The sequence below is a fragment of the Tilletiaria anomala genome, assembly GCF_000711695.1.
Source record: "Tilletiaria anomala UBC 951 chromosome Unknown K437scaffold_35, whole genome shotgun sequence".
Taxonomy (NCBI): domain Eukaryota; kingdom Fungi; phylum Basidiomycota; class Exobasidiomycetes; order Georgefischeriales; family Tilletiariaceae; genus Tilletiaria; species Tilletiaria anomala.
In genome coordinates, this window is record NW_013546987.1 from 124767 (window position 1) to 149813 (window position 25047).

At 56.0% G+C, this 25047-nt stretch overlaps 11 protein-coding genes across 11 annotated transcripts; 5 read left to right on the forward strand and 6 right to left on the reverse strand.

Annotated features, from left to right (window-relative positions):
* The first annotated feature begins 219 nt into the window (after positions 1–219).
* On the forward strand, positions 220–2323 carry K437DRAFT_256209 (DUF1688-domain-containing protein). The gene is made up of 4 exons (XM_013388120.1): positions 220–414; positions 500–1541; positions 1614–1906; positions 1983–2323. Exons 1-4 carry the CDS (start codon positions 394–396, stop codon positions 2010–2012), a joined length of 1386 nt encoding a protein of 461 aa, XP_013243574.1. The 5' UTR covers positions 220–393; the 3' UTR covers positions 2013–2323.
* K437DRAFT_246557 (acyl-CoA N-acyltransferase) lies at positions 1995–2793 on the reverse strand (the record flags this gene model as incomplete). The annotated part of the gene is made up of 4 exons (XM_013388121.1): positions 1995–2339; positions 2420–2509; positions 2584–2643; positions 2710–2793. The coding sequence occupies 4 exons, from the start codon at positions 2791–2793 to the stop codon at positions 2052–2054; spliced, it is 522 nt and encodes a 173-aa protein (XP_013243575.1). The 3' UTR covers positions 1995–2051.
* Positions 2794–3107: 314 nt separating this feature from the next.
* On the forward strand, positions 3108–4063 carry K437DRAFT_256211 (uncharacterized protein). The gene is made up of 2 exons (XM_013388122.1): positions 3108–3732; positions 3822–4063. The coding sequence occupies exons 1-2, from the start codon at positions 3406–3408 to the stop codon at positions 3966–3968; spliced, it is 474 nt and encodes a 157-aa protein (XP_013243576.1). The 5' UTR covers positions 3108–3405; the 3' UTR covers positions 3969–4063.
* On the reverse strand, positions 4045–7417 carry K437DRAFT_294317 (uncharacterized protein). The gene is made up of 5 exons (XM_013388123.1): positions 6382–7417; positions 6026–6311; positions 4409–5962; positions 4272–4342; positions 4045–4205 (listed from the first exon to the last, which is right to left on the reverse strand). The coding sequence occupies exons 1-5, from the start codon at positions 7282–7284 to the stop codon at positions 4122–4124; spliced, it is 2898 nt and encodes a 965-aa protein (XP_013243577.1). The 5' UTR covers positions 7285–7417; the 3' UTR covers positions 4045–4121.
* A 487-nt stretch (positions 7418–7904) lies between these two features.
* K437DRAFT_223576 (uncharacterized protein) lies at positions 7905–8663 on the forward strand (the record flags this gene model as incomplete). The annotated part of the gene is made up of 1 exon (XM_013388124.1): positions 7905–8663. One exon carries the CDS (start codon positions 7905–7907, stop codon positions 8661–8663), a length of 759 nt encoding a protein of 252 aa, XP_013243578.1.
* Positions 8664–8793: 130 nt separating this feature from the next.
* On the reverse strand, positions 8794–9534 carry K437DRAFT_108039 (uncharacterized protein). The gene is made up of 3 exons (XM_013388125.1): positions 9275–9534; positions 9038–9191; positions 8794–8945 (listed from the first exon to the last, which is right to left on the reverse strand). The coding sequence occupies exons 1-3, from the start codon at positions 9499–9501 to the stop codon at positions 8925–8927; spliced, it is 402 nt and encodes a 133-aa protein (XP_013243579.1). The 5' UTR covers positions 9502–9534; the 3' UTR covers positions 8794–8924.
* Positions 9535–9910: 376 nt separating this feature from the next.
* Positions 9911–12319, reverse strand: K437DRAFT_268139 (uncharacterized protein; the record flags this gene model as incomplete). Its single annotated transcript, XM_013388126.1, has 3 exons — positions 9911–11558; positions 11621–12105; positions 12176–12319. 3 exons carry the CDS (start codon positions 12317–12319, stop codon positions 9911–9913), a joined length of 2277 nt encoding a protein of 758 aa, XP_013243580.1.
* Positions 12320–16628: 4309 nt separating this feature from the next.
* K437DRAFT_108217 (uncharacterized protein) lies at positions 16629–17437 on the forward strand. Its single transcript, XM_013388127.1, has one exon. It carries the CDS (start codon positions 16796–16798, stop codon positions 17336–17338), a length of 543 nt encoding a protein of 180 aa, XP_013243581.1. The 5' UTR covers positions 16629–16795; the 3' UTR covers positions 17339–17437.
* Positions 17400–19615, forward strand: K437DRAFT_223629 (uncharacterized protein; the record flags this gene model as incomplete). The annotated part of the gene is made up of 6 exons (XM_013388128.1): positions 17400–17760; positions 17832–17927; positions 18006–18505; positions 18593–19130; positions 19226–19329; positions 19418–19615. The coding sequence occupies 6 exons, from the start codon at positions 17400–17402 to the stop codon at positions 19613–19615; spliced, it is 1797 nt and encodes a 598-aa protein (XP_013243582.1).
* Positions 19616–19884: 269 nt separating this feature from the next.
* K437DRAFT_294320 (uncharacterized protein) lies at positions 19885–21110 on the reverse strand (the record flags this gene model as incomplete). Its single annotated transcript, XM_013388129.1, has 4 exons — positions 20505–21110; positions 20265–20391; positions 20118–20208; positions 19885–19956 (listed from the first exon to the last, which is right to left on the reverse strand). The coding sequence occupies exons 1-4, from the start codon at positions 20749–20751 to the stop codon at positions 19885–19887; spliced, it is 537 nt and encodes a 178-aa protein (XP_013243583.1). The 5' UTR covers positions 20752–21110.
* A 1848-nt stretch (positions 21111–22958) lies between these two features.
* On the reverse strand, positions 22959–24449 carry K437DRAFT_108121 (uncharacterized protein). Its single transcript, XM_013388130.1, has one exon. The coding sequence runs from the start codon at positions 24349–24351 to the stop codon at positions 22975–22977; it is 1377 nt and encodes a 458-aa protein (XP_013243584.1). The 5' UTR covers positions 24352–24449; the 3' UTR covers positions 22959–22974.
* Positions 24450–25047: the final 598 nt, after the last annotated feature.

A 25047-nucleotide genomic window follows, 5' to 3' on the forward strand; every position in this document is an offset into this window, starting at 1 on the left:
TTGAAGAAGGGGCAAAGCACTAGGAGATGAGAAGATCATGATGACACGCTTGCTGACCTCAAACTCGACTGGAACAAGCTTCAATTCACAGCGGAGGGCTGAAAAAGAAAGAAATCATGAGTTTGAATGCATGCACCACACGCGGCTTGCACGGCCCCATGATCATTAGATTGATCTCTCGTTATCGCGCGCGTCAGTGGTAAACACCACGCTGTATCACACCATCTTGTGCAGTTATACCGTCCCTTTCGACTGCCAGAAGGATTGTAAACAGGGTCAGACTTGTTGCATCCGGCGATACAGAGAACGTCTTAGATTCTCCGACAGTGTTGACTGTGAATCTTGCTGAAAGCTTCGCCGAAGGTTCTAATTCTCTCAGGACAACCTGCCAAGATGACCAGTGTATCCGATCGTGTGAGTCAACACAAGAGCTGAAGGGTATTGACTCATCGCACGCACGCTGAGGAAACCTTGGCCCCATTCTTTCCACTCTTTACAGGTTATACATCTGCGCTCCCTGACTTCGATCAGAGAGCGATGTGCCCCCGTATTCAAGCTGGCGCAAGAGGGCAAGACCGAGTATTTCGACTACGAAGCCTCGAAAGAGAAGGATGTGATTGACTATTGTGCTTCCATCATGGAGCGCGATTTTGGCACCAACTTTGCTGCCATCCCGCCGCACGGGCGCTGGAGACACTTTGACGTCGGTCCCTTGCCTCGCATCACCACGCTATTGTCCAAATGGGGCACTCCTTCCGCGGGCAATCTGGAACCTGTGCCGCCGATGGAGGCCGCACGGAAGTTGGTTGATCTCTTTGTCGTCTCCGTTCTGCTCGATGCTGGCGCTGGCACCAAATGGCAGTACGAGGAAAAGGCAACGGGACTTCGGATCGGACGTAGCGAGGGTCTGGCGATCGCAAGCTTGGACATGTTCACCGAAGGTCTCTTTTGCGGGCTTGAAAGCCCAGCAGGCGAAGATCCCGTCCTCCGTTGTCAAGTTGATGCCATCGGCCTCGCACGGCTATCAACAGAAAATTTAGCCATGTCCATGCAAGTCCATCCGGAACAGAATCCAATGACTGGCTTGGACGGCCGTGCACAACTGCTCATCCAACTTTCGAAAGCGCTCACCGATGACTCCCAAGGCTATTTCACTGGCGCACAACAAAATGCTGCGCCACGGCCGGGGAACATGGTCGACTGGCTGCTCACACATCCTTCAACGGCCAAAGATGCGGCAACAGGCGCTGTCACCGTGCAAGTTTCTGCATTGTGGGAAGTGTTGATCATCGGCTTGGCCCCCATCTGGCCTGCGACGCGGACAAAGTTGGATGGTGTCAGCTTGGGCGATGTTTGGCCCTGCGACTCCTTCAAAGCAGCACTTGGAGATGAGGCAGGAGTAGATGATGAGAAAGCCCTCGTACCGTTCCACAAGCTCACGCAGTGGCTGTGTTACTCTATCATGGAGCCGATCGAACAGACGCTCGGCTGGACCTTCGCCGGCGGAGAACACCAGACTGGACTGCCTGAATACAGGAACGGTTAGTGTCACTCGAGCTGTGCTGGAGGGCGTCACACTGACTCGCGCCAATTCTTATCATCACCCGCTGCAGGCGGCTTACTGGTAGACCTAGGAGTGCTGAAGCCCAAAGCTGCGCTGTACAAAGCATCCGAGCCCCCCACGGAAGCACCTGGCATCCCAAGATTGCTACCTTCACACCCTGCGGTCGTTGAATGGCGCGCCCTGACGGTCATCCTGCTTGATCGCATTGCTGAAGGGATTCGACAGAAGTATGGTCTTACGGCGCAGCAGCTCAACCTGAAGCAAGTGCTGGAGGCAGCGACTTGGAAAGGTGGCAGAGAAATCGCCAAGCAAAAGCGACCAGAGACCGGCGGCCCGCCCATCGTGAGTCACTTTGTCCAAATCGGGGGCATTATGAGCTATTGATCAAAGGGACGTGCTGCTCTTTTCGGTCTCGCAGGACATTATATCTGACGGCACCGTGTTTTAGGCAAGATTACTTCACATTGACGTTGCTCAGAAATGGACATTATAGACCAAGTGTCTGCAATCGTTTGATTCCCTCTGTCTCCAAGCGCATCTGTCTCCATTCCTCCATTCTGGTCGCCCCCAAGACCTTCTCGTAAAAGGCAATGCTAGGGGCGTTCCATGTGAGCACACTCCAGTCCATCCGCTGGCAGTCTTTCTCCTCGGCGATTTTGCCAAGCTGTCGGAAGAGAGCTTTGCCGGCACCGCGGTTGCGAACTGACTCGGTCACGAAGAGATCTTCAAGGTACAGAGACGGCTTGCCAGTCCATGTTGAGAATGTGAAGAAGTACTGTCCGGAGAGGAAGCATGGCAATGTCAGACTTGCACATTTCGATAGCGCAGGATAATAATTTCACACAGAAGACGTACGAGTGCCATCCCCACTGGTTCGTTGTTCTTAGCAGGGTCCTCCGCGATGATGACGTGGGCATATTCCTTCTCAAAGACATTCAGCTTGATCTGCGGTACAGTGTACTTACATGTCAGCATACCTCTGCCACAGTTGGAAGTCTCCGTATGACTACGGTGCGCACCAGCTCAGTTGTCGCCTTGGCCGCATCGGACTCTTTTTCGTAGATGGCAAGCTCTTTGATCTGCAGAGAGGCCGTCAACTTGTGAGTACCAAGTAGCAGGCTTCAAGCGTAGCCGTAGTAGCTTACAAAGCCTAGGATAGTCGGGATGTCTTCTGGCGTCGCAGGACGGACATTCACTGGCAGCGCAGGCTGGAGCTTAGATTCAGACATCTTTCTACTCGGTGAGACGCACGCCTGGAAGGTCGCAGGTACAGTGAATCTGTGCGAGGTTTCGTATATTCGAGTAGCATTCAATGCCTCTCATGAATGTGGTAGTCGGAAGCGATATCTTTCCCAAGGGGGCCTAAGCACCCAAAGACATTTCGTCGGCCGTGCTTTTCAATACTTGGTGGAACTCACATCATCGGTTGGCCAAAAAGCGACACCCACTTCGCCGGAGCGACGCAGCCGCAGGATGTCGCGGAACAGAGACGAGTAAGGTGATAGGGAACCACAGCGCAGGCCACAACTGTCAACATGGCATCGGGGCGCCAAGATTCCACTCATCAGCAAAGCTGAGAGAGACCTGCTATTACGCAGCAGGAAATGTACACTTCTTCAACACTGCAAGCTTCGACTCTTCAACCGTTACAGTTCATCCATAGGGCCAGCCACGAGCCAAGAGCATCTTGACGACCGCGACGCCGCTACAGATTCTGAGACTTCCGCTCAGCGTGCTGTACTTACACAAAAGCACCCAAACCATCGCCCGATCGCGCATGCACACGCAAGGCGCTGAGCATCTGGCTTCGCTCCACGCAGAGCATTCATTCAAAGTTTAAGATGCAGAAAGCTGCGGCTGCAGCGACCGGGCTGAGAGAGGACACGCTTATGGCCGACAGCGAAGCTGCGCTGTCTGTTGCTGTGCCGCCTTCGTGCGGGGCGGGAGGCGCAACTTGGATGGCGGTATCCTCTGGCCCAGAGCATGACAACATTGCCAGTCAACCGGGCATGCCTGATGAGGACCAATCGCGCACAAGCGAAGGCGTAGAAGACGTTGAAGTGGAAGGGGTGATGTACGAAGGCCAACTGTCGAGAGTAGGGGCCTCGGGCTTGGTTGCGGGGCGATCGCATGGAGACTACCACGGCCGAGGGCAAGGTCGTAATGAGGTGAGGCACGCCCCAAAACTACTGCCCAACTTCAGGGACATCACAGTATATTGACCCGTTGCAACTCGATTGGTGCACTTCGCTCAAAGCGACTGCTGGATAGCGACATTCGCGACAAGTACCTCTGCGAGCTAGGAGACATCTTCAGCGACGGCATCATGGTACCATCTGCTACCTTGGTCTCTCCTGAAGAGTCAGGAAGCCGCCCGTCTACTCGCACTGTGCCGAAAACATAATTTCGATGCGATCTGTCTGCGTCTATCTCGCACAATACCTGTCTTTTCGCATCCTCAGCATCTGTATCATAAACACGTGCAATACTCGTCTGCTATTTTGATACAACAAGTGCGAGGTAACTCTACAAAATAAGTCAATGCCGGCGTCATTGATCAGACAGATTCGGCACGGGTGCCATATGGGGACACGAGCGATCTCATGAAGGAACGAAGGGAACGTCCAGCGTCCACACCCCACTGTTAATGGGCGCTGTAGTTAGTTCGATGCACACGGAGAGTACTTCAAGCTTGTCAGTCACCCACCTCCCCGGTTGACACCTCGTCGCAACACTGTTCAAACTCTTGGGTCGCAGATACGGCGGCCCAGTGGAAGTCTGGGGAACACGCATAGTCAGCGACTGCTGCAATCAGGAGCTTACGAGGAAGGCATACATGCTCACAAACGTATTCTTTGACGCCTGCATGGACGTCAGGATAGAGCGATGTCGCGAGCAACATCGCAAAAGCGTTGCGCGGTGTGAGGCCGGTGATCAAATGTCGCTTGGCGAGCCGCTCGAGAGAGGCCTGGCCATAGCGATGGGCAAGCTTGTACATGGCCAGAGCACTCGCAGGCGGGGCTTTACTGCACGGGTGGACGTGCTCGTCTGCAGTCGGCTCAGCAAGGCTCGCCCAAACATTGTATTCCGCGGCCGGCTGCTGCTGATGATGCTGCTGCTGCAACGTGCTGCTGCTCATCATCGGGGGATGCGTGCGATCGCTGGAGACACTGCGCCTTACGCTTCCGGACGCACTGCGCGCGCCCGAATTCGAAGGGAAGCGGGCACCGCGGCTGCTTGCATACATAGGACCACCAGCTTCGTGACCGGCATGAGAAGGCGACAGGGGCGGAGGCTGTTGCGGTAGGTCATGGCCCCCCGCAGCGCTGATGCTTGAAGATACCGAGCTCGCAGATGTCCGAGCGCTTAAGCCGCGATGGGTCCTGCTAGCTGATGGCTGCGGGACATGAACTGTTGCATGTGGCCCCGCCGGGTCTGGATGCGCATGTGGCTCAAGGGAGATGACATCTGGCTGTTGCAGGTCGTTCACTTTGATCCATCTTCGCAGGAAGCTGCTGCCTGCTGTACCTCCCACGGAAGACATGCCGTTGCGGATCGCCCAGACACCATCCATGATCTCCTCCTTGACGTCTTCGTCGTGCGAAAAGTCGATCTCACCAACATAGAGGAAACGAAGCAGCCAGTAGGCAGTTGCAAAGTCTGCATCAGGAATGTAGAGCGTGCTGAAACGGCGCTGGTGATGGGCATCGGGAGTGTTGGTATTGGCAGAGAGTCCTTGTCCTTCCGAAAAGCCGCTGTCAAGCATGGTTGCAAAGTAGCTGCTGCGAGATTGCAAAACGGCACTATGTGCCCAGATGATGCGATCTCGAATCACGACGACTGGCGAGTCCTCCTCATTATCTTCGTCAAACTCGATATGTGCGCCAAGCGGATAGGGTCGAACAGCTACAGATGGTATACCATGCAGCTCTGATCCATCTTCGCCGATCATCGACGATGCTGGTACCCAGCCACGCTCGCGCACGATCAAGCGCACGTCTCCTGTACGCGAGCAATCAAGCAGGCTCTCAAGCGAAGTGAGCATCGATTTGGGGACTTGGTGTGTGTTCGGCTGCGGGAAGAGTATCATGGGTGGCATGTGGTCTTTATCCGGTACCGCGTGAACCAGTCCTGGACCTAGCACAATCTGCACTGTGAGGGCTACCGCGTCGTGCTTTGCTACCGCGGGATTTTGCAGGAGCTCTGACAGCGATGGAAGGCCATGGCACTCGTAGAAGTCGTTTTCTCGGTCAAAGGTGTATCCTTCGAAGACTTGCCACAGCCAATCATTCATGCCATATTGACGTAGACCTCTTTGAGTTTGAGCCGGCCGGAGGCCAATCATGATCGCCGCATCGAACTCCAAGTCGGGGCTGGAGTACTCGAACACGGTGGAGGCTTAGGACAGCCACAAGTCAGTCACCCTCGGTGGAACTCATCACAACTTGCCGTCAAACTCACTCAGGTACACGCTCAGTACAGTGGCAGAGCTGGCCGTGTCCTCTGCCGGAGCTTCTGTAGGCTGCAGGTGGCGGGTCGTCCTGACCAGCTCCAGCTTCCAGCGTTTGTCGTCAAACATCGGCTGAGTGGTCCAAATTTCGCTCTTGCCCGCACCTGCGCTCACGGAACGCGCGACAGACTCGTCGGTCCCTCCCCTTACGCCTTCGACCGCTGGATCGAACGGAGCGGCCGAGTTCTCTACCTCGTCACGCAGTAGCGCAAGCTCAGCAATAGTCCAGGTGAATGACTAATTGATATTCAACATGTGAGAAATATAAGGAGTGTCTGCTCGGCTGTGGGTGTCCTGGGCTACTCACAACAGCGCGTGTCTCATCAAAGCGACTAAAAATCCGAAATTCGGTATCAAGCGCTCTTCCACGGTGTGCGATATCATTCGAGTGTGCATGGCTTCCAACAGAGCTGGTCGATGCCAGACCGTGTCTCGTGGGCATACCCCCTATGCCTGAATGAATAGCGCTATTGCTGTAACCCGCACGCGCAGGCAACCCTGAAATGGTGGTGTTCGCGAGCCGAGGGGACGAAGTGCCAGCATTTGAATTGAAAAATGCGAAAGCGTTTGTCGCTGCAGCGCTGGACGAAGCTGGCGTGTTGGTGTTGAAGCCAAAATGGGACGAGCCCGAAGCCCGGAAGCCGCTGCCCAGCGTTGCATTCTGGGGAATATGCGATGATGGATTGGAGCGGTTTGCAAAGGAGGATGAACCTGCTGACATTGCATGTTCGGTGCCGGTAGCTGGACTTCTGCCTGTGTTGCCAGAATGATAAGGGCCGGATAGCGAGGCAAATGTTGGCCCCGGTGCAGAGCTTGCGCTGGCACTGGCAGCAGTCGTTCGACGGGGGACATTCGAGGACATCCGTCGAGGTGATGCCGTCGGCGTGCCAATATTGGTATTCGCCCGGTTGGCAAGGGTGCCCGAGCTGGACGTGGACACCCCTGACGAGCTCCCAGGGAGCGGTGCCGTGGTTCGAAGTGACGAGCCCCCAGGATGAGCTGCAGGTGCTGGGATCGCCGTCTGAGAGCTTAACGGTTCACTTGATACCGGTGTATCTGAATTCCGCATGTCGTTTACACTTGCCGTCAGGGGCTGAGCAAGGAATATGGCAGACGTAGATGAGGAGCTTTGTGAGTCAGACGTCACCGTAATACCACTTGTATTGACGGAGGGGCCCGGTGGGTCCCTGCTGTATGTTTGCCGAGCCATTCCTTTAACACTATCGGACGCCACGGGCCGCACTGGTGTCTACCTGGCCGAGATGAGCCAAGCAACAATAATGTCCAGAGTTGTATAATCGTGCGTGCTGTGTGCTGCGTGCAGCGTGACTGGCAGCTGATGGCTTGGCTGCAGCCTATGTAGTCATCCCAGAGGTTGGGGGGTGTTGAACACTTGTATAAGCGTGCGCGCGTGTGGCGCGTCATGGGTAGTGACGCGCAGAGCCGCACACATCGGTTTGGAGCTTGAGGGCGTGCCAACTCCCAAGAAATATAGTGGCGTTCTTCGCAGCATGATGATAAAGGCGAATCATTCTTCAACCTTAGAAGTGTCCGACACTCGTGCCTCACAGGACTTTTCTTTTGTCTCTCCGTCCCCTGGGCTCATCATACAGAGCCGTTCTACCTGTTCTCAAGTCTCAATATCTCGAGCCAAAAAGGGTTCGACGGGAGACGTTGTCCATCCACGCCATGACCGTATTGCGCTCATCCTCAATCACGCTGGCCAGGCTGGACACAGCCTTGGCCCGGCAACTTTTTGGACAGCCAGCGCGAGCTGCAGCGACATTTCGCCCGAGCTGCTGCTGTCTCTCCGATGCTCGACCTCGTCCGATGCATATCAAACGATCGCAGACAACCTCAACGGCGGCCCTAAGAAGCTTTCACACCACGCTCCCTTCCCTTTCCGGAGAACAAACCCAAAAGCAAGGCTCTTCGATCAATGCCACGCCGGCCTCAGGGCCGACCTACCACGGCCCGCTCGTGCGCACTTTCGCTCGGCTCAAGCTCTTCTCACTAGGCTCCCTCTTTCTCGCAGTAGGCATGTGCCCCGTGCTTCTTCTCACCCCGGGAGCGATCACCATGGCAGGGCGCATAGGTCTCTGCGCAACCGCTCTGGCAACTTCAGGTGTCAGTACGGCACTTATTGCGTGGATCGGAGGCCCTTATGTGGGGCGTATGCGACTTGTGCCTTCTCCAGCTGCGTCGGAAGCGCAACAATCTATGAACAAGGAGCAATCAGGACCAGTACTGCAGCTTGAGACTCTCTCCGTTCTGCTCAGACCGATCCGAACCAACATCTACCACCCTTCTTTCGTGAGGAGCACTTCCCGACCATTCGCAACATGGGAGCTCGCTTCTTCTGTTCCATTTTCCCAAGGTATTCAGTCCTCATCGTCCGATGCAGACATTCTTGTGGCGGAAAGCATCGATGTGCGATCGGGGAAAGTCAAAGGCAGATGGTGGGCGACTCCAAGTCAGTCCGATGATGGGAAAACGACGGGGTCATTCACCTGCAGGCGCGAAGGCAAGCCGGTGCGGTACTTCAATGTTCATGACGAACTCCTGGGAGAAGACTGGCAGATTTTGTAGTCTAGCTGTTGCACCTACAACGATTGGACATTGCAATGAGTGTATCGTGCCAATGGGCAGGACGCAGATCATGAGAGAAGGCGGCGCAAGCCCATTATAAAGCCTCTTAAATGTACATGCTGCTGAAAGAAATACAAGAACAAGCCATGGTGGTTGCAAATGGAGATCGCGAGGACGTCGGCGGGGGTTTGGCTAAGCGGATGCAGTCCTCTTGGCCGATGTTTCGTTGAGCTTGCTGTCGACTGGAAGTGACCAAGAATGTCACCGCGCCTCGAAATGGAGCTGCACACAAAAAGAGACACAAGTCAGCGCATGGTCAAAAGGAGGATAATACAGCCAGTTCAAACGCATGATCTGCGTTCTCCGCCACTCACCATCTTTGTCGTTCGTGGCTTGTAGACGATGCGATGGCCACACTCCTTGCATCTGATCGGCTCCTTCGGCCGAATCTCTACTTTCGATGAGCAGGCTAGCCAAGTCGGATGGAGGCGAGTACGAAAGAGGACGGGGTGGAAGATGATGTCAACACTGCTTTCAAGGTCATTTGCTGCCCTCATAGACGCGAGGTCGGGAAAGGCGAGCCCCAATGCGAGCAGACGTGCATCACTCACCACCGCAAATGTACGTCGGCGTCTGCACCGACTTGCTCCCGTACGGGGCGCCGTAGCTCTGACCTCCACCCTGGTAGCTCATACTGTTGCACTGGACGTTTGCAAAGGGTGAACGACCCTTTGCTCAGCTGCACAGTAAGTATCCCCGAGGTGAGGGTTAAATGCAGGCCAACAGGATCAAATGTCATGTGAAATTGAAACAGGAGAAACGCTGTTGCCTTAGACATATCAAAGTCGGAACTCGGAACTGGGGGTTACAAGTTGGCTGCCGAAACCGTCAGGAAATGCGGCTCAGTTACCCTGGAACCTGGGGAGAAACTCCGTGAAAAAGCGCCAGAGGAAGATAAGCTTAAGCGAAGTTGGCGATCGATGTTACAGATCGACCTCTGACCATACCAGATCATGATCGCCTTGGCTGGATAGGGTCCCCACACAGACGTTCAGCGGCTGCATCTTGCGCAACAATGTCTGAAATAGTTCAAGGTTCTGTGCATTACATAGTGTACTGTCGTTCTGCGTGCGACGTGCAAAGATACGGTCATTGCATCATGCAAATGAATTCTATATGCTGTTTCAAAGTAGGAACCAATGCTGAGAGGTGTAAAGTGATGTGCAAAACATAGTCAAGCGCCGCTTTCAATGTGGCGAGCCATATGGTGTATTGATCTCGGCAAGCTTTCCACGAGCTCTGCCGCCTTCTCTATTGCCGCTCGCAAATATGTGCCAGCCTTGTACTGGGCTTCCAGCCCTCGAAGGTGGGAACCAAGGTGGCGGCACATCGCCTTCGGAATGCGTGTCGACCCAGGCGCCGGGGGCAGTCGGCACGCCTTCGAGTAAACGTTGCTCGGCCTCGGAGAGTTCCTCCGTCGTGCGTCCACAATTGCAAGTCTGGTGTGAAGTGGCAGTGCGCGAGGGAAAGAAGCTATGCGCCCACGGCGAGCCAACGTTGAGCGAATTGCGATGCAGTGCAGATGGAGTGGAGGAGACGCCCGGGGATTGCAACGGCGCAGGGTGCGAAGGGGTGAGCGCATGTAGGCCCGACTTGCGGACAGGGATGGGTGCCGCACGTTCGGGCGAAGAATTTCGGCTCTTGCGTCCCGACGTGAATGCATGTGCAAAGCCATGCCGGGTAGGGGAAGGATCACGGCTACCTGGCCGGCTGATGTTGGCACTGCCGGGCTGTGATGTATTCGGCGAGCCGCGCTTTGCGCCGGGTAGCGTGTAATTTAGCGGCGTCGTCGCCTTCCAGTGCTCGAGATCCGCGTGCGAGCTTTTGCGCGAACCTGCGAGCGAGTGTGGCAAGCTAGAAGGCAAGTAGCTTCCCGTCGGCGAAGGGGGGCGCGAGTTAACGGGCGATTCGAACGAATATGGCGGCAGATGGATGATGTCATACGTGCAACAGCACGAAGGGATGCAGACGGATCGCCGCATAGAGAACACCTGCACCTTGGGTTTGCCATACGAGTCACTATCATCGCGCGTATCCAACACGGAGAGGCGTGAGAAAAAAACTTCCACGCCGATTTCGTGTGTCACACGGATGTCTGTCTTGCAACCGCGCACAGTACTGGGGCGAATGACCTGATCATCTGGTAGCCGCACAACAGAACGAATCTTGTAGCCTGAATTGTTTGAACCCGAGGCTTGAGTGCTACCTGGTGTACTTGCGCCAGGCGTCACCGCCTCGCCAGGCGTGATGGATCGCGACGTAGATCCATTGAGCGGCAAGCCAAAAGGAGAAATGCTTGGCGGGCCATTCCCTGCTCCTCGCCCTGGATGCCCGGGCAAATCTTCTCCATCGGCGATCCAAATGCTGGCCTCCAGTCCAGCGTCATCCACCTGCTTGCCCTTGTACGGCATTTGCCCTTTCTCCCACAGGCGCAGCTTCTCTGTCGGCAATTTTAGCCACGCCTTGCGGACGCTGCTATACATCTCGATCGTCTGCTCCATGAAGACGCGGATGGCGTGTACAGACAGGCCTGGAGGCGGGTCAGGATGGTAGACGCTCAAATTCGCCGTGCCTCCGACTGTGAGCGACGCCGAGATGAGGGAGACACTCATGGGCCCGAGTGCTTCGTGCACATCTTGATATTGAACGTCCAGCGCTGTCGGCCCGCCATCGGGCTGGACGTGTAGGATGATAAAGACTTCCTGCCACGTGCTAATGTTGGAGCGTCCACGGCCGGCGCCTATGGCGGTGGCCGTCACAATGTACCGCACACGCGCATTCTTGAAACGCTCATAAGGTGCACTAGTTGCTGGGATGATGAATGCAAACTCGAAGCTACGGGGACCAGTGTCGGTCAGGACAGAATACCAACACCTGAGCAGTATCGTGTAGCTCACCCGTGGATGCCCTTCTCAAGATGCAAGCCATCATGTTTTGACATTATCGGCGCAACTGGCGGGGTCGTAACTGGAGCGGAGCTGTTTTGCAAGTCGAGCGAGTCGCCCCCTCCCTTCACGACCGATCCATTCACCGAGTCGCTCTGCGTCATGAGCAAGCTGGATGACGCCAGCGTCGGGCTGGTCGGCAAGCTAGGCGGCTCGCTGGAATTCTCGTCTCTGTGTCGGCCTCTGCCTCGCTCATCCACCGCCTGCGAGACTTCCTTCGCCTTGCTTTTGCCTTTTGAAGAGTGTTTGGCTGTGTGTTTTGCGTGCTTGTGGGCTGAAACAGTGCCATCATCCAGGATCTCTACAGTTTTGTTCATGATGATCTTTTCCTCCCAACGCAGGCTATGCCCCGACGGAGTGGAAGCGCCTCCGTCAGGGAATGAGAGAGTCTGGATGCCCTGCAATGTCACTTTGACGCCTTGGATGGTGCGCTCGCTCTGCAAGCAGGGGCCGCAGTAATCAGCCGAAACGTTGCACCCTGGACATTATCTATTCATAGAGCCTTACAGGACATTTGATCTCGACCAAGCCGCTGAGCGTCTTGTCCTCTCCTGGCAAGTCTGAGTTAAGTGGCGGAGGGTGGACGAAGATGTCCTCGGACACGAGGTGCAGCGATACCTCGCACCCATTGTGCACGAGACTGTTGATCATTTTGAGCCAGAAGAGCTGCCTCTGAGCAGCTGCGGCGCGCCGGCGCGAGCCAGTCCCTGGTGGTAAACCTGGTTTTGAAAGTAACCCAGACGAGCAGTCGCTCTACGTATCGAGTTATGCACAGCTCAGGGTGACTGTGTTAGGTGAACCGATCGGTCATCGTCGCAACCCCATAGATTCGAGCACGTCGGGATTGAAAGGAAAGAAGTGAGAAGCAGATGATTGCAATGAACGAGTAAATCTCCAATGCAATGAACTGTTCGCGCTCTTGACCGAAGCTATAACAAGCTCGTCCTGTTACAATGTTTACGATCACGTCCTTCACTGCTCACCGGTGTTGAAAGCTCGCTGACGCGCTGACGGACTGCTGAGGCCAAAATTTTCGCTAGATAAGCAGCAAGCACCTGCCCCCTGCCTTGCGCAAAAAGGCCCACAAGAGCGCCCCCGCAAGGCACAGTGGGGCCGCTTGCATTAGGTCAAACAGTGGAACGGAGACTAAAAGTGGGTTAGAGACTGTCCAGACTGAATGGATTGAGAGGCGTCGAGCGCACACAGGAGGGAAACGTGACGCGCAAGCAGGCCAGCACTGCTCAAGCGCTCCATGTCTCCATCGAGCAATCGTTCCATGCGGCATGCGCTCATGACCAAGTCTGCTCTTATCAACCACATCCCACAAATCAAGCGCTCTGTACTCATTCACAAGAGCACAAGCGCTCAAGTCTTTCCAACTCTGAACAGACTGCAAAGCTCTCAAACATTGATGCATAGGTTTATAGTTCATGCCGCACATCAAACCACATTCTTATCAAACACTGAGGCAGGGGCAGAATCGTTCTCCTGGGGAATTACCCGCTCTGGCTTCGGTACTGAGCAAATTTCGGAGATGATGTGACAGCACTGGGCGCGTGAGCACTAACGCCACTGAGCGCGTCAACCCAACCCCCGAGAGAGGACGAGAGACATTACGTCCCTACAAACATCAGTGAAGACAGGTCACCAGGACAGGGCGAGAGGTACACCAATGGTCAAACTTTGTTGCGAGGTTTTGTTGGCATGCGGCAACAAAGTGAAGGGCGAGAACAACCACCGAGTTCGAAAAGCATGCAAGCAAATGGATGGAGGCCATATATCCGCCGAGCAGGTCAGAGCGGCCAGAACTGCCAGACGCGTCATTTCATTTGGTTACGACTGATGCACAGGCGGCAGGCCGCTGACGCCAGCCGGGCCTGCTGATTGCTGGAGGGAGCTGGGACTGGAGCGAACATACCCGTCAGTACAGCGGTCAGAATCAGGCCAGATAGAGCATGTACGCCAGGCCGTGCCCAGCCGGTACTTTGGATAGCCTGTGGGAGAGTTGCAATGTTCATCCAACCTGTTGCAACAGCCTCGCTTTGACAATGTAGTGCGCAATACATGGGCTGCAATCTGCAACAGAAGCCGGAGAGAAGGGAATGGCAGTCAGCGCCGCGCGCGAGGCCGCGAGCGTCTATGAGGCATGGCTCATGAGGTACGCGGCATTTAGTCCAGTTTCAAGTCTCACGCGCGTCAAGAGCAAGAGCGGCGAGAGCGAGCGAAGGTTCTCGACTCCGACGGGAATCTTTGTTGACACCGCCACCATCATGCTGCGCCATCCACAGGTCTGATAACATCCCTAGTAAACGGGTAGGTCGGGAGCCGCATCGTGCAGTGAGGAATTTGTACCTGTGTATCACGTCGACTACTCGACTTCTGCCGCGACGCGAGAGGAAGACAGGAGGCGCCAGATTCAGCTACCAGCTTTGCATGTATGTCGCGAGTCTGTACTGTGCAGCCTTGTTAACCATATTGGTGTCGTTGGTCCACCTGGTCCGCGCAGCATGCAGACTTCAGTACCTCCTTGCATTCTGCCCCGGCCTTTCATTTGCGCGGCGTTGCATGGGCGCCGGCCCATGCCTGCGCCTGCCTAGAACTTTAGGTGCTGCCGCTGACTGTATTGTGAATCCCGCGTACAGCTTCAAGGCTGATAAATACGAAAGTACATGGGGAAAGCTGCTCCAGCCTCCAGGCCGCTTCCCATTCGAAAAGTAAGAGAGATCGTTTTTGACTTGCTGGCATATTGGAGACCTTACAGGATATGGCGCTTGGCTCTTTCCCTCCTTTGCGGGTTTGCTTTCGCCATCGTCGATCGTGCACGACGGCGATGGGGTTCCGACGGTTTTCGGCACATCAGCCCTGACACGTCGCAGCATCGAGCCTACGGTAGCTCGTCCTCGTGAAGCACTCTTTCCTGTATTCGGATGTACTGCCTGAAAAGAGCTCTGTTCCCCCGGGGGGCAGTTGGATCATGAACTTGCGCGGAGAAGACTTACATATGCGACCATTTCGCGTCCAATGTCAATTGCACATAAAACGACCGAAGGCAGCAGTGCATATCTGACTCTGCATCTGGACAGGCTGGTCTTGTTTTACGTATTCTCCCATACTACGGCGCGAGACTGCGTACAGTGTGTATCGGAATGGACCAAAGAGCGGGGGCATGATCCTGCGTGCGCGCGTGCCATCACTTGTTATCCCAAGGTAGTCACAGTTAGATACCTGAAAGGATGGAAGTGACAGGGCTGCAATCTTTGTTCATCGTCACCTACCCATTTGCGCCCAAGAATGTCGATCATTACTGCCATCAGTACGCAGCCGCCTTTGCGCTGGCCCGCGCATACGTGGACCATGGGCTTTGCGGCCTCGGATGCCAGCGTTGCCATCTGATCCGGTAAAGGACCCGAAGTGAGAATGATACGTGACTATGCTGAGCGACTACATAATGCCAATAGACATAGATCCAGATTGGCTATAACGCCTCGCCCGCTGCTGGAGGGTGAGTTTGGCTCGGCTCGGCTTGCCGCTGCCACACGTCCCAGTCCATCCCCGGGTACTGGGTCGACCTGGGCGCTGGCGGTCGGTCTAGGATCAGACGGGCAGGAGTGAACTCGTATATTGAACCTTGAACTTGAATTAATCATTCGTCTGCTAGGTGTTCATCCTCGTATGGATCACGCTTCCGTATCCTACCCCGCCCACGCAGCAGGACCACATTCTCATATGTCCCAGATGCAGCTGTCCGTCTTGGCACCGGGCACCGGTGTACAGCTCGCCAATCGCTTTATGACTAACTTTACAGTTTACAGAGTGCAGACGACGCAATTCTCGCCTCATTGTTCCATCGCCGCGTCACTTGGCGAAGTGGCTTTGAATGTTGTTGCAGACCATTCCCCCTCCCCCGCCCCTCTACTCTCCAGGCAAGCCAGAAGAGTTGGCCCGGAAACCTGGGAATTACTTGGTCCCGACAACCAAAACCTCCCGTAAACGCCTGTAAATCCTTTCTGGGAAACGACTGCTCGTTGGAAAGCTACAGTAACCCCTGAACACTCTCTATGTAGCCACCCATATTTCGCTAGTAAAGTTAAATAATTATGGGGCCTATTCCGTCTCTGCCTCCAGAGCACGGGTTTGGGGGTTTCTAGGCCAAGAAAAGGCAGTTTCTGAAGGGTTTGCGGGTCCTGGAAACCCACTGGAGTGGCAAGGTTTGCGACACATCCCCAGCAAGGCTCGGAAGGTATCAGGGAAGGAACTCGGAAGTTCCCGGCGGCAGCCCACACGGGTTCCGGGCCAACTCTACTAGCCACTTGCCAGCCTGCATCTGCCTAGCGGCCCAGCGACCGGCGCCTGTTCGATATTGGTTGCTGAAGCGGGCTTGAAACGGGCTCGACTTCGAGCATACTTTCATTGCGTCATTTTCCTTGGTATCTCTTCTGCTCCCTTTTTATCGCTACTCTCTCGGTGGGCTGAGCGCTCGTCCAGTCGCCCTACGGCTTATCTGTCGAGGTTCCTGATTCTCGTACCTCAAAGGATTGAAAACCACAATGCCTAGACAGTGCCCAATCTGCTTGCCCAGACTTTCAGGGGCAAAGACAGATAAGGCCAAGAGATTCCCCCATTGCGCAAAGACCAGAGGCTGCATGATCTACGGGGTGTGTACCTGATAGGAGGGAGACCAGTGGACTCAGGTGGACACTGACATAATGGCTGAGATAACGAAGTTAAAAACTTGCTTGTTTCTTCCGCCCGTGGTATCATAGAGCGAAGCGATACTAGGGGCATCAGCGCAGTGAAAGAGTTGCGGCAGAGAGCACACCGCCTAGGGTCTCACCGTTGCTAGCCGAATCACAGCGCTCTGGTGACGGGGTCCTAAGTGCTCGATTGCATGCAGTCCAGCAGAGCCCTGCACCTGGGCCTTGTGCAGAGTGGCAGCACTGGGCGCCTGTGGCCAAGCGGGCTACAGAGTGCTCACATTTAAACAGAGGAACAAGGCATCAGCTCTGGAGGACGGTGGCTGCAGAGAAGCGAAAATGTTCAACAGCGGTCGAGCCATTTCCGCAGCCATGACTGCGGCATCGCCAGAAGTGAAGGAGCTAGATAGCGGCGTGGGATCGCACGAAATGGATGTACATACACACAGGCACAGTACGTTGGCGGCACGCACTCTCGCCCCCAGTCGACCGAGCTCTCGCAGGCTGGCGCCCACATACAATCTGGATGGGCCAACCGTGGCCCAGCTCTCATTTGACCTCGCTCCCACTCCTCTCACACGGATATATAGAGCCTTCTGCACGTCGCCGATCCCTGGACATTCCCACCGCCACCTTTCCTCCTGCTGGACGCCTACCCCCCTCCCTCTTACCGCTGCTGCAGATCAGCTTGCGTATACAGGGCCCATCCCTTCCCTCGTGTCTCGCTTGGAACACTCTGCCAGGAGACGACGCGATTACTCTTGAGAGGCCAGAACTCCGCCCCGGGAAGACGCTGCTCACTGGACGGTGGCTTGGTAAAAAATATTCGCAACTCTCCCAGATCCGCTTTTCATCCTGCCGACAATCAAACGCGCCTTGTGGGGAAGCACTAACGTCTTCCACTCCCGCGCATCTCGGCTCTCGCCCAGCATCGCAAGTCCCCCAGCGAGATACCCACCGAAAGGACATCTCTTGATTTAATCTAATTCAATCGGCCCCGCCTTATCAGCCGATTCTTACCCGCTACATACACCAACATGGGCTTCTTTCGCGACTTTGCCGACTCATTCCGCCTGGAGCCCGCGCCGGTGCCGATCCGCGTGCTGGATGCGCCGCCGAATGTGACCGGCGGCTCCGAGAACGGCGCGGGCGCAGCCGATCTGAAGGACACAGACTATGAGAAGGCGATCGACCCAGAGAAAGGTACCGTCGGTGGTGTTGTCGCGGTCAATGCCGACGGCAGCGGTACGCGCGTCACGTCTGACGAGAGCGGCCTCAAGCGCAACCTCACCCAGAGGCACATGCAGATGATCGCCTTTGGTGGCTCCATCGGCACTGGTCTCTTTGTTGGCTCCGGCGGCGTGTATGCCACCGGTGGCCCCGGCTTCCTGCTGCTCGGTGAGTAAGGAGATAGTTCCACCATCGTATACCGGCGGTTGCTAATAACGAATGATTGCGCGCATGGGCAGACTACACCCTGATCGGGGTCATGCTCTTCTGCGTCGTCATGTCGCTTGGTGAACTGGCAACGGTCTTCCCCGTCTCTGGTTCTTTTGCCGCTTACAGTAAGTCTCACGAGTAATCGAGAAATTGGAGAACGAACAACCGGATTGACACTTCATGGGTTGTTTCCCTCTAAACAGACACTCGCTTCATCTCTTCCTCGTATGGTTTCGCCATGGGCTGGAACTACTGGATGCAGTGGTTCATCGTCCTACCGCTGGAGCTTGTCGCCGCGTCGATCGTGATCGAGTATTGGGACCCGAACAAAAACATTTCGCCCGGTGTCTGGTTGATCATCTTCCTCATTGCCATCACCATCATCAACCTGTTCGGCGTTCGCGGATACGGTGAATTCGAATTTGGCTCGAGCATGATCAAGATCATCGCCGTCATCGGCTTCATCATCGCTGGCATCGTCATCACCGCTGGCGGCGCCCCCAACGGCGTCGCAACGGGCGACTCGTTCTGGCACACGCCTTCCGGTGCCTTCTTCAATGGTTTCCAGGGCTTCTGTAGTGTCTTTGTCGCCGCCGCGTTCGCTTTTGCCGGAACCGAGCTGATCGGCCTTGCCGCAGCCGAGACAGGCAACCCGCGGAAGGAAGTTCCCAAGGCTGCAAAGCAGATCTTCATGCGTATCCTAGTGAGTCGTATAGCAAGATGGGCATGTGTTGCGAATTGGACCAGAGCACGCACTGACACGACAAGGACAAATATTGTACTGCAACAGCTCTTCTACGTCCTCGCTCTGCTCATGATCACGCTCACTGTTAACCCGACCGATCCTCGTCTGCTCGGTGGGTCGTCGAGCTACGATGCGCGCGCCTCGCCATTCGTAATCGCCATCACCAACGCCCAGATCACGGGTCTGCCGTCCGTCTTCAACGCAGTCATCCTCATCTCAGTTTTGTCCGTAGGTAACTCGGCTGTGTACGCCGCGTCGCGCACGCTCCTCGGGCTCGCGCAGGCCGGCCAGGCGCCGCGCATCTTCACATACATTGACCGTCAGGGCCGCCCGCTGCCAGCCGTTGCGCTGTCGATGGCCATGGGCTTCCTCTCGTTCCTCGTCTACAGCACGTCCACAACGACGGTGTTCAACTGGCTCCTCGCCCTCTCGGGTCTCTCTACCGTCTTCTCGTGGGGCTCCATCTGCGTCTGCCACATTCGTTTCAGGCTCGCCTGGGCGCGCGCCGGTCACACGCTTGAGGAGCTGCCGTGGAAGTCGCCGCTTGGTGTCGCTGGCTCATGGTACGGCAGCATCTTCTGCCGTGAGTGTGGACCTGGGTGTGTCTCTAGATTATATGCTGATCTCGAAGGTATTTTTACTCTCTCGTCGGCTTTTGATCACTTTTCTCAAACGCAGTTTTGGTTGTCATCTTCCAGGCCATCATCGCTGCCTGGCCGATCGAAAGCTCAAACCCCGATGAGCGCCTTTCACCGGGCGACCGCGCCAGTAACTTCTTCCAGGTGAGTCTTACCCCACTCGTCAGGCGGGGTGTAATATGTACGTGAATGGCTAACATCCTGATCTTGCTCTGAATGTACACTTCTGCAGAGCTTCCTCGCCTTCCCAGTCGTCTGCATCTTCTGGATCATCGGCGAGATATACTGGAAGGGGGGCTTGCTGCGAATTGACGACATTGACATTGTCACTGGTCGTCGCGATCCGGTCCCTGTCGAGGTGCTCAGGCGCGAGAGGGAGGAGGCGAAGAACGCGCCGCTCTACAAGAAGGTCTGGAATTTCTTCTTCTGAAGGGATCTATTCAGGAAGAATAATCCAAGGCGCCCAGGGAATGGGACGTCTTGCAGTCTGCCCTCATTCGACTCGCCATGCGAATACCTGCTCTGCGCGAGCCTGCTTAAAAGTACCTATTGGCCGTTTGCGTCTATTCGCTCCACTATACTCGCAATGCATATTTGTCGAAAGAAAGGAAGACAGAAAAATTGGGTGTCGGAAGCTGCTTGGACTGTCGAGTCGTGCGTTTGCAGTTGGTATTTACATGGTACAAAGGAAGCAGAAACTCACCGACGAGGAAGAGCAGTTCGCAAAAGCGCAAATGTGATGGGGTTTGGGAGAGGATGAATGATCTGTGCCTGAAAGCGATCATGAGCGCAGCGTGATCGGAATCGAGAAAGTCTGATACTGGACGAGCTCGCCGGTTGCTTATGCACAGGAGAAGCAGTAAGCCGCTTTTTCGTCAGCTCCCGTGACCTCGCCTTGCAACCGCACGTCTACCGAAAGTGGTTGCCCTCACCTGGTAGGCGTTTTGCGTCTCAAAGACGCCGAGGTAATATTTCTGTGCGCCCTCACCAGGAACGAAGTCTAGCGTCGGGTTGATTGTGATACTGGAGTGGTATTGCTCAGGCTATCAAAGACACAGTACGATCATCAACACCCCTACCTTTTCGCTTCACCTCTCGACAGGGAGAGAGAGACGATTGCGATGTGACTCGCAGTGACATCAAGCGCAATGATCTGCCCGGTTGCGCTGAGCGCAGGGCTGCTGATCCCTTGCGCCTCGGCGGTATCTGCCGAGTAGAGGAGAAGCGAGAGCTCGTCTTGAAGAAAGTCGGGCTGCAAAAGAAGAACTCGAAGGGTTCGTCCACGAGTACCTCCTGGTGCGGTTTGGGCAGCATCTCACCTCTGTGTTTGGGACCCTGCGAAGGGTTGCACCCCAGGGTCGGCCGAGCGGCCTTGTCGGCGTCGCTGGGCAGCGCTTTGTGGCTGGCCACAAGTGGCCGCGACGCAGGCGCCCAGGATAACGAGGGAGCAAAGGCATGCTGGGCGACAGCAACGGGCGATACTGCCGTCATCGCGCAGAAAGAAAGGGAAGAGGCGGCGGTGAAGACAGACAACTTGCACCTAGGAGTGTAAGGGGAGCGCGTCATGTTTGCTTGCGTAAAGCCTGCGAAAGGCCAAGATGTCAGGTGGACGCGAGGGTGAATATACTGCAGGAGAGAGCCAGGCAGCAATTGTTTCAAGATGGACAAAGTCAGCAGATTTTATTGGAAAGCTTAGTTAGCGAGCGGCTTTAGGGCGAGCAAGGCAAGGTTCAGGTCCAAAAAGCAACAGTCAAATCGAGATGACGAAGTCCTCGGCGAGACTTGTGCTGATTTTGTTCCAGCTAGCATAAAGTATTACGCATCAGACGCGAGAGCGCGCCGATCAGTCCGTTGATGAGTGCGATATGTGAGCTTTTCTGTGCTCCAAATTGGCTCAATGGTACGACCTTGACGTGCCATCTTCTCAGTGGAGACAGGCAGGAGTGGAAAAGGGACTGCTGAGCCCAGGGACAGTTGGCTCATGAGAATGCAAACCGGGGAAGCCAGTGTCTCTGAGTTCGTGGGCAAGGACAGGCCAGCGATTCATTTGTATGATGATTGTGCATACATACTTGTGAGAGCCACGAGGTCAATGTCGAACGTCGAACATTCATATTTCCAGTGCAGAGGTACCTATGCACTGCAATGTACAGGCCCGATGCTGGGTGAGAATCTGTAGATTGCACATCACGAAGGGTTCTATGATGGCTTTGAGTCGTTCCGACTCTGGAAGCTGTTGGAGTTTGGAGAGGTTGGGGCGACTGCTTCGAAATGACGGATGCCAAAGTTGTGCAATGCCTTCCTTTCCCGGGACATCCAGATACATATGATAGCGAAGAACACTCGATCATGCTCTGATCTCTCTTTACAAAAAAATCGCAATGTCAGCTCTCCTGGGCGCCCACTCCCCCGGGGCTCAATGGGCCGATCGGTTGTTGCTACCACGGCGTGCGGACACTGGACCCGACACCCGTCCGACTTGTACCGAACCCAAAAGCGACATTGGAAGGGAGATAAGGGTGCGAGGTGTGAAACAGTAAAGGACATGGTAGGGACTGGGGGACATGAGGTGACGAGAGAAGCAGAAGGACCTCTAACTGTTGTGTGATCGAACCCCCGACATTGCTGTCGCTCCGCCCACCTGCCGGGATCACAGCTTCCATCCATCTGTTGTCTTCGGTACACCGCCCAGTATAGTATGCACATCGCACACAGGACCTTCTTGCCCTTTGCAATACCCCCAAGGCGAGTCAACTGACCGCACAAGGGCACTATTTCATGCGCAGAGTGCATGAGATTGTGAAGGCGAGAACTTGTTGGGGATGTCCATTGTGGGCGGTGGCGTGGGCTACCCATGAAACTGTGATACGTATAATCATCCTGTGGCGTCGAATGCTCCCATGGTAGATTGCCCGCGCTCTCCTTGCCGAATTTTTGATTCATACATACGTGGTTGATATGATTCAGTCCCAGACAGCGTGGCAGATATGTTCGAGGATGCAAGTACTTTTGAGTCTTCGTAAACCTGTCGTAACTCGTAAACCAGACCAAGGCAGGTTGAATCCTGTCGAAGAATGAGCGATGCCTGCATATGGGTCGATAAGAGCGCACCATCGCACGCGCCAGCACATGCCCCCGCACACATGGAAAACTGTTCCAAAGATGATATGATAGAGTCAAGTACAATTGTCCGTTTGGCGAGAAGCGAACGCCGGCTGCAGCCATAGAGAGTTGTAGGATGAGGTGATGCTGGAAGCAATAGAGAGAGTGTGCATATTGCAACGCCTCGCACATCTGCCGTCGATAGCTAGGTAGATAGACGGGTATGGTGGAAGGACCCGAAAGAAAAAAGGAGCAGCAGATCCGACCCGACTACTTGATCCGAACATATAGAGAAAGAAAGTAACGAGTGTGTCGGTCGAGATCCCAGTAGGAATAGATGGGTGGGAGCTGAGGGATTCGGTGGGAAGGAGACGTCATGCCGCCGCCACCGCAGCGTGTGCGGCGAGGCGACGGTGATGATGGTGTTGGATGAAGAGGCCCCAACCCGGAGACGAATAAATGAGGTACAAGTACAAAAGGTCCTGAAGGGCGGGCGCTTGGTGGTTGAATGGGTGGGCGACGCACGGACGGGGTGGACGTGGGAATGGGGGGAAGGGCAGCTCGCGCAGATGAGGGCCTGCCCTCTTCGCTGCGAGTTGGGGGTGAGAGGAGGAGAGCCGCGGGAACCGGTACAACGTACAGCGCACAGCGCATGAGCCACGGACATAATCGCGTGCCTGTCCCTCGTCACATGCGCGGGTTGCCGTACGCATCGTACCCGGTCGGTGTCGCAGTGATGCGGCCGTACGGGTCGGCAAAGCCATGAGCGGACTGGAGGTCGTGCGCGTAATGCGGGTCTATGTAGCCGCCGCCACTCGCGGGGTCTAGCGCGGCGCTGACCTGCCCGCCGCCGCCCATGTCGTGGCCGCTGTACCCGGGAGCAGCGCCGTACCCGCCAGCGTAGCCAACGCCGCCGTGATGCCCATAGTCGGCGCCGGGCGCGCCGGTGGCGTAGTTGGCATAGCCGGCGCTGTAGCCAGCCTGGTCATATCCGCCGGGTACGACGCCGCCCGGTGCAGAGCTGTAGGCGGTGTGCGCCATGCTAGACTGCGCGTCATAGCCCGATGGCGTGTATCCGACGCCATTGACCGGGTAGCCAACGGGTGGCGCGGCGGACAGGGCGGTGGTGGAGCCGGTGAAGCTGCTACGTCCTGCGTACTTTTCGTCCATTTCGCCGTGCTGCCCGCCACTCATGGGGCCGCTGCCGCCGACAACTCCAGCGGCGCCGTCAAGCCCATCGTCGGACAGCTCGTCACCCATGTCGAAGCCGGCGCCGCCGGTGCGCCGCGCGGGGAGCGGCTGCATGGCGGCGCCAGTGCCGTCGTTGTCGGCCTTGAGCTCGGGCCACTTGATGTCGTTCTCGTCGTAGTCGTATCCGCTGAAACGCTTGTTGCCGAATTTGAAGTAGAGGAAGGCGAGTAGCGCGATCAGCGCGACGCCGCCGGCGACCGAGACGCCGATGATAAGGCCTGTATGGCTGCCAGAGGAGCCCGAGCCGGACGAGTCGCCGTTGCCCGTCGGCGTCGGCGTCGACGAGATCACCGTCACGGCCAACTGTGCGGTGGCGTAGAAGGCGGAGCTCGACGACGCCGAAGCAGCACTTGCCGACGCAGCCGCAAGCGACGCCGCAACCGAGGCGAGCGACGCGGATTCCGCGGAGTTCGAGGACAGCTGCGCGGCGATTGATGAGGACGACGCGGCTGCCGCGCTGGACGACGACGCGGCTGCGCTGGACGATGACGCGGCCGCTGCGGACGAGGAGGATGCTGATGCCGCAGATGAGGAGCTGCTTGCCGATGCGGCAGCGGTCGAAGAGTCGTTGCCCCCAGGAAAACCTACTCCGAGGCGCTTGACGAAAACGCCGCTATCGCCGCCTGGTGCTGCTGCTACTACTGCAGCTGCTCTTCGTCGCCTGATGGGCTGAGCCGGTTGCGAGTGGGACAGGCCGCGCGTGGCGTGTTGGTTGCTGTCATGCACACCGGGCAAGGCAGTGAGCCCATCGGCGAGGATGGTCGCGGGGGCGACGGCGATGAGGGTTGCGGTGAGGATCCGTGATGCCCGCATGATGTGGAAAAGAAAGAAAGAGGGAAAGAGGGTGGTGGGTGTACTGCGCGCTTGCTGGATACGCTTTCAAGCACGAAGATGCTCGGTCGGTTGGTGGATCGATCAATCGATACAAAGACTTCCAAAAAGGAAGAGCGATAGGGATAGATGGTGCGTTGCGAATCCTGCCCCGCCGTCGTGCTGGTGCTGACGGACGATGCAGGCGTGCGGTCTACTTCGGAGACGGAGTCCTTGCCTTCTTTCCGCGTTGATGGAAAAGGGGGGGGATCCGGGAAAGAGAAGTAGGCGCGGTGCTGCCCACTCTTGCTCGCCTCTGTGCGGTGAGCGAGATGGCGCTTGCCGGGGTGTTTGGATATGTACTCCTAAGCAGGGGCTGCGGCTACGGCTGCTTGTGCCCCCAGCAGGTTGTAAAAGAGTAGCGTGAGGGGCAAGGAGGGGTGCAAGTTGGTTGCTTTACTTGTGCGTTGCTAGCTCTTCTAGCGACTCTACCAGGGAAGGAGTGTGTATGTTATGAAGAGGGAGACAATGAATCCGACGAGGACGAATGACAACATCTGTGTGCCATGCATGTATTGTCTATCATATTATGGCAAGTGGAGGGTGAGAGGGGGAGGATGTCTGCTCGCGATAGCCATAACTGGGCTGATGAGATGGCGAGACTGCTGCACTGCTTGAGTGGAGTCCAGGCATCACACC

What these genes read in the sequence shown, in the direction of transcription:
- K437DRAFT_108121 (XM_013388130.1), bottom strand. Translation starts at nt 24,351, where the DNA reads ATGCGGGCATCACGGATCCTCACCGCAACCCTCATCGCCGTCGCCCCC.
- K437DRAFT_108039 (XM_013388125.1), bottom strand. Translation starts at nt 9,501, where the DNA reads ATGTCTAAGGCAACAGCGTTTCTCCTGTTTCAATTTCACATGACATTT. An exon ending in GCCGACGTACATTTGCGGTG is followed by an intron (nt 9,192 to 9,274) that starts GTGAGTGATGCA and finishes CCTTGAAAGCAG; the next exon opens with TGTTGACATCATCTTCCACC. An exon ending in AGCCACGAACGACAAAGATG is followed by an intron (nt 8,946 to 9,037) that starts GTGAGTGGCGGA and finishes TTTTGTGTGCAG; the next exon opens with CTCCATTTCGAGGCGCGGTG.
- K437DRAFT_256209 (XM_013388120.1), top strand. Translation starts at nt 394, where the DNA reads ATGACCAGTGTATCCGATCGT. An exon ending in ACTGCCTGAATACAGGAACG is followed by an intron (nt 1,542 to 1,613) that starts GTTAGTGTCACT and finishes CACCCGCTGCAG; the next exon opens with GCGGCTTACTGGTAGACCTA. An exon ending in AGACCGGCGGCCCGCCCATC is followed by an intron (nt 1,907 to 1,982) that starts GTGAGTCACTTT and finishes TCGGTCTCGCAG; the next exon opens with GACATTATATCTGACGGCAC.
- K437DRAFT_294317 (XM_013388123.1), bottom strand. Translation starts at nt 7,284, where the DNA reads ATGGCTCGGCAAACATACAGCAGGGACCCACCGGGCCCCTCCGTCAAT. An exon ending in AGGCGTCAAAGAATACGTTT is followed by an intron (nt 4,343 to 4,408) that starts GTGAGCATGTAT and finishes CGTGTTCCCCAG; the next exon opens with ACTTCCACTGGGCCGCCGTA. An exon ending in ACGAGGTGTCAACCGGGGAG is followed by an intron (nt 4,206 to 4,271) that starts GTGGGTGACTGA and finishes GCCCATTAACAG; the next exon opens with TGGGGTGTGGACGCTGGACG.
- K437DRAFT_108217 (XM_013388127.1), top strand. Translation starts at nt 16,796, where the DNA reads ATGTACATACACACAGGCACAGTACGTTGGCGGCACGCACTCTCGCCC.
- K437DRAFT_256211 (XM_013388122.1), top strand. Translation starts at nt 3,406, where the DNA reads ATGCAGAAAGCTGCGGCTGCAGCGACCGGGCTGAGAGAGGACACGCTT. An exon ending in GAGGGCAAGGTCGTAATGAG is followed by an intron (nt 3,733 to 3,821) that starts GTGAGGCACGCC and finishes CTTCGCTCAAAG; the next exon opens with CGACTGCTGGATAGCGACAT.